The sequence below is a fragment of the Pan troglodytes genome, chromosome 13 (assembly GCF_028858775.2).
Source record: "Pan troglodytes isolate AG18354 chromosome 13, NHGRI_mPanTro3-v2.0_pri, whole genome shotgun sequence".
Lineage (NCBI taxonomy): Eukaryota > Metazoa > Chordata > Mammalia > Primates > Hominidae > Pan > Pan troglodytes.
The window spans coordinates 73,007,816-73,013,815 of NC_072411.2; the positions used below are offsets into that span (position 1 = coordinate 73,007,816).

General features: G+C 45.8%; 1 protein-coding gene across 3 annotated transcripts in view; it reads left to right on the forward strand.

Moving 5' to 3' along the window:
• GORASP2 (golgi reassembly stacking protein 2) overlaps nucleotides 1-5,727 on the forward strand; it is a 38,749-nt gene extending 33,022 nt beyond the window's left edge. For all 3 annotated transcript variants that reach the window (XM_063790557.1, XM_001140680.6, XM_063790558.1), the window contains exons 8-10: nucleotides 224-310; nucleotides 1,400-1,507; nucleotides 4,382-5,727. In XM_063790557.1, the coding sequence (XP_063646627.1) occupies nucleotides 224-310; nucleotides 1,400-1,507; nucleotides 4,382-4,722 (536 nt within the window). In that variant the 3' untranslated portion in view covers nucleotides 4,723-5,727. The remainder of the gene's footprint in view (nucleotides 1-223; nucleotides 311-1,399; nucleotides 1,508-4,381) is intronic.
• Nucleotides 5,728-6,000: the final 273 nt, after the last annotated feature.

Genomic DNA, 6,000 nt, shown 5'->3' on the forward strand with positions numbered 1-6,000 from the left:
GCCCTCTTGTCACAGGCTCTGGTAACAGCCTTTGTTGAGAGCTGTGGGCAGAGTTAGTGAATCTGCCGTAAAGGGTGATGGACAGTCAGTTGCAGCTGGAAATCGGGACCAAATGAAGACCTGACCACGGGGCAAGGAGGGACTGCAGATTGTCCTAATGTGTTCTGTTCATTTCTTGTCGAGTAAATTTGTTAGAAATGAAAAGATTGTGCTTTCTTTTTAGGTGTACCAACAGTACCGTTATTGCCACCACAAGTAAACCAGTCCCTCACTTCTGTGCCACCAATGAATCCAGCTACTACATTACCAGGTAACCACCAGGGGACTAGAGATGTGGCTAATAATAACAGTATTACTGATATTTGCATCTTAAAAACAATGAAAAATATTATACCTATGTGGTAACTTTTTATGTCTTTTAATCTCAGTTTATCTCTGCAATAAGTTTGTGATAAATGAGAGCTAGGGCAACTCTCCTTAGTAAACAAGGAACCAGAGATGTCATTTACCATCTAGTTAGCTGCCGAGCCTAGTGCTCCTTACCCCCAGCCAGCGGCCACCTACTGCCCCTGCAGCTCTACAGTGCAGCATCGGCCAGGAATAAGGAATCTGCAGAAGTCCATTCTCCACTGTCTCCTTAGTGAGGACTTCCTGGCAGTCATTCGTGTGAGCCTGAAGAGAAGGCTTCTTATTTGGTCTTCAGTAGCTCTAACATTAAATTAAATTTTTGTGTTTTTCTCTTCATATTCCCAGTGAAGACCAAGTCCCTTTATCCAGCCAATAATAATCAAATACTATTTTAGTGATCAAATATACTTTCATTGTGAGGGCTTTTAATGTATGGCTAAAAATGTCATTATCCAAGCATATTAAGCCATGAACCAAATGTGTGCACACACAGAATGATGAAGCAAGTGTGCTGATATGTGGACATGTGGGAATTTGGGTGAAAGGTGGATTCTTTTTACTACTTTTGCAACTGTAAGTCTGCAATTATTTTTCAGAATAAGAAATTTTAAAAGTCATAGAGACTGTAAACCTCAACCATCAAAGAAAAATTCAGTTTCATTATCTGCCATATCTACTGAAACAAATCAGCCTTTTCTCCAAGGCACTCGGGCCATCATCGTTCTTACTCCAGAGTGTTAAGAGTATTAGTTATTTATTTTCATCTTCACCCAGTTAGCCACTTAATCTATCTAATCACTTAGGTAGATAAATATATTTCAATTAAGTGAAATTTTGTTATTTATATTGTTATGATACACAACTGCCACACATTAGGTGGACTTCTGGTACTGTCACTTAGAAGTGGCTGGGATTGTTTTTAATACACAAGGATTTATTTCTTCCCCAGGTCAAGTGATTTCTCTTTTTTTCTTTTCTGCCTTCTCTTCAGGTCTGATGCCTTTACCAGCGGGACTGCCCAACCTCCCCAACCTCAACCTCAACCTCCCAGCACCACACATCATGCCAGGGGTTGGCTTACCAGAACTTGTAAACCCAGGTATGTTGCAGATCTCACCCTCCTAGGACTCTAATAAAAGTTTTATTCAGGAATGCCCATCCTCTTCAGTTTTTTCTGGAGAGAGCAAATCAGTTTAACAGATTTCAGCTACTTCAAATAAATATTCATCTTTTTTGTTTAAAAAGCTTAAGAGGATCACGCCTGTAATCCCAGCACTTTGGGAGGCCAAAGTGGGTGGATCACCTGAGGTTAGGAGTTCAAGACCAGCCTGGCCAACATGGCAAAACCCCATCTCTACTGAAAAAATATAAACATTAGCCAGGCATGGTGGCAGGTGCCTGTAGTCCCAGCTACGCAGGAGGCTGAGACAGAAGAATCGCTTGAACCCAGGAGGTGGAGGTTGCAATGAGCTGAGATCACACTACTGCACTCCAGCCTGGGCAACAGAGCAAGACTTCATCTCAAAAAAAAAAAAAAAAAAAAAGCTTAAGAGGAAAGAAGAATGTCTCAGTCCCCGCTGCTGCTGCTGCTGCTGCTCCTGCTGCTGCTCCTCCTCCTCCCCCTCCCCCTCCCCCTCCCCCTCCCCCTCTCCCCCTCCCCCTGTCCCCCTCCCCCTCCTCCTCCTCCTCCCGCCCCAGAGTAGCAGTAAAGCACAGTGGAGTGGCCCTGCTGCACTGACTTTAATGAAAGTGTACAGGCTGCCTAGTGGAGGCGAATGAATTCCCCACCATTCTCATCACCCCTGCTCAGCTGGCTGGGCTTGTATTTTTTGTTTTGTTTAGTTTTTTTGAGACAGAGTCTTGCTTTATCACCCAGGCTGGAGTGCAGTGGCACCGATCTTGGCTCACTGCAATCTCTACCTCCCAGGATCAAGCCATCCTCTCACCTCATCCTCCCAAGTAGCTGGGACTACATGCACATACCACCACACCTGGCTAATTTTTTTGTATTTTTTGTAGAGAAGGGGTTTCACCATGTTGCCCAGGCTGGTCTTGAACTCCTGGGCTCAAGCAATCTTCCTGCTTTGGCCTCCCAGTGTGCCGGGATTACAGGCACGAGCCATCTCACCCAGCCAGTATTCTTCTTTTGTAAAAAAAAAATATATAAAAAAAAACGTGAATATTCTCCATTATTTACAAATGCTTTTATACTCAAAACTATGGGAAATTTTAGCTGGAGATGTCTACGGTAGCAGATATTCCAAGTGTCTGCACTCAGATTTTCTGTCTGAAAATGAAGCAGCAGCGTCCTACAAGTCCATACAGTTAATGATCAGCATACCTTAACTTTTGGGAGGGCTGACTTTTAATAGGTCATCTCAGTAGTTTAATAGGCCCGTCAGTGATGTCAGTGAATGATCTTACAGCACCATGGTGTGCATCGTCACCATCTTGTTTCTGTCTAGATGATAATTGTCCCTCTTGTAACACTCACCATCTGTGTATATTCCTTAACCTACTTAGTTTTCAGGCCAAAGGTTTAAAAATGAAGTACTAGGCCAGGCACAGTGGCTCACGCCTATAATGCCAGCACTTTGGGAAGCCAAGGTGGGTGGATCACCTGAGGTCAGAAGTTCGAGACCAGCCTGACCAACATGGTGAAACCCTGTCTCTGTTAAAAAGAGAAAAAGTAGCTGGGCATGGTGGCAGGTGCCTGTAATCCCAGCTACTCGGGAAGGTGAGGCAGGAGAATCACTTGAACCCGGGAGGCGGAGGTTGTAGTGAGCTGAGGTCGCACCACTGCACTCCAGCCTGGGTGACAGAATGAGACTCCGTCTCAAAAAAAAATAAAAATAAAAATGAAGTACTAGTAGTAGTCAAACTACCATTTACTGTCGCAGCGCTCACCCCACCTTTTGTGCCCTGTATTCTTGGCTCCTCCTCTGCCCTTTCCCTAAATTTGACAGGCTCTAAGTAGTGAGGATTTCACCAGCTGGTGGTTGCCCTGAACCTGTGCTTTACACCCTGCCTTTCCTTTGTTTCTTGAAATAATTCTCCTTTCCTTCATATGCATTTTAATTTTTTTTTTTTTTTTTTTTTTTTTTTTTGAGACAGAGTCTCACTTTGTCATTCAGGCTGGAGTGCAGTGGTGTAATCTCATCTCACTGCAACCTCTGCGTCCTGGGTTCAAGCAGTCCTCCCACCTCAGTGGCCTTGTAGTCTCTAGTAGCTGGGACCACAGGTGTGTGCCACCACGCCCGGCTAATTTTTGTAATTTTTTTTAGTAGAGACGAGGTTTTGCCATGTTGCCCAGGCTGGTCTCCAACTCCTGGGTTCAAGCGATCCTCCCACCTTGGCCTCCCAAAGTGCTGGGGTTACAGGCGTGAGCCACCACGCCTGGCCTTGCATTTTAAAATCATCATCATGAGCCCACTGAGTGTAATATAAATAGTTATCAATCACAGGTTTTAAGCAAATGCTGAGTACTCCTGGTGAGGACAGTGGAAAGGGCGAGAATCCAGGCCCCTCCCTTCTGCTGCCTTCGCAGGAGGGTTGCGGCCTACTTCTCCCTGTTGTCTGTCAAGAATGCAGCTGTAACTCAGCTTGCAGCTGGCATGGGTGAGCATGAGTCCCCCTGTCTGACATCCAGTGTAGCTGTGTCACCTGCTGGGTGGGCTGCTATCTCTTCTGACTGGAAGGATCCTATCTTTCTTCCCTGAGCCAGTTTCCCCCAGTGCTGGGCCAGGTTACATGGAGCCTAGAAGTTGAGAACCTATTCCTTCAGGCAGCTGCGATTGTAGGGAATAGTTAACCCTGCCAGGGCCTCTATCTGGAAATCAGCCAAGGTTGTGATTTGTGTTACCTCCTCAACTTCAGTTTCCTTAATGAAATGTAAATAAAAATAGCCCTTTGACAATGCCTGCTGTCCTTTCAGTGCTGGGAGGATGTATGATCTATGCCGTTTTTGTCCTAGGTCTGCCACCTCTTCCTTCCATGCCTCCCCGAAACTTACCTGGCATTGCACCTCTCCCCCTGCCATCCGAGTTCCTCCCGTCATTCCCGTTGGTTCCAGAGAGCTCTTCTGCAGCAAGCTCAGGAGAGCTGCTATCTTCCCTCCCGCCCACCAGCAACGCACCCTCCGACCCTGCCACAACTACTGCAAAGGCAGACGCTGCCTCCTCACTCACTGTGGATGTGACGCCCCCCACTGCCAAGGCCCCCACCACCGTTGAGGACAGAGTTGCCGACTCCACTCCAGTCAGCGAGAAGCCTGTTTCTGCGGCTGTGGATGCCAATGCTTCTGAGTCACCTTAACTTTGAACCATTCTTTGGAATTGGCGTGGTATATTTAACCACGGGAGCGTGTCTGGAAACGCAAACTATCATTAATTTCATACTAGTTTGTACCGTATCTGTAGGCATCCTGTAAATAATTCCAAGGGGAAAACTAAACGAGGACGTGGGTTGTATCCTGCCAGGTTGAGTGGGGCTCACACGCTAGGGTGAGATGTCAGAAAGCGCTTGTATTTTAAACAACCAAAAAGAATTGTAAGGGTGGCTTGCTGCCAGGCTTGCACTGCCGTTCCTGGGGGTGTGCATCTTCGGGAAAGGTGGTGGCGGGGCGTCCACTAGGTTTCCTGTCCCCTGCTGCTCCTTCCGTAAGAAAATGAAATATTCTATGCCTAATACTCACACGCAACATTTCTTGTACTTTGTAAGTCGTTTGCGAGAATGCAGACCACCTCACTAAACTGTAAACGGTAAAGAGATTTTTACTTTTGGTCTCCGTGAGTCGCATCTCTACTAAGGTTTACACAGGAATTCCACCTGAAGACTTGTGTTAAAGTTCTACAGCGCGCACTGTTAACTGAACGTCTTTTTCTTCAGCCTATACACAGATCCTTGTTTTGAGCTCTCAGAATCACTCAGACAACATTTTGTAACTGCTGCTGTTGCTTTCTACATACACCTTATAAAGTGACATTTCAAAAGAAATAAGGTGCCACAGTTTTAAACCAGAAGGTGGCACTCTGTGGCTCCTTGTAGTATTATAGCTATACTGGGAAAGCATAGATACAGCAATAAAGTACAGTAATTTTACTTTTTTTCTTGTGTTACATCTAAATTACAACCCTTAATTGCCACGTGTGCACTTACTACTCTCCAGTATGTCTTATTACTCTCCAGTATGTCACGCATCTTTAACTTTTCACGTCCTATGTTTGCTTTCTCCTGTTTTTAAGAGATGGTAAGTTAACTGGAATTGATTTACTGAATGAAATTAAATGCAGATATCCCTGTTTTTGAAATAAGACAAAAGTGCTTCCTCAGTTATTGCCCTGGTATGAGTCTGAAGATGCTCATCCCCTGCAGGGAGGATGTGGCTGAGGTGGCAGCACCCTCACATCACCCTCATGTCACTCACCCCTGGCCGCCCTGCTGGACACTCGAGGTCAACGCCAGCCCAGCACTCTCCCAGGAGGCCCAGTACCAGCCAGTTTTGGGAGTAGATCCGTTTCTGGGGCCAGGTTTGTACTTAAAACTGAATGATGAAAGAAGGCCCCAGCCCTAATCATAGCTGCTTCTGTTTAC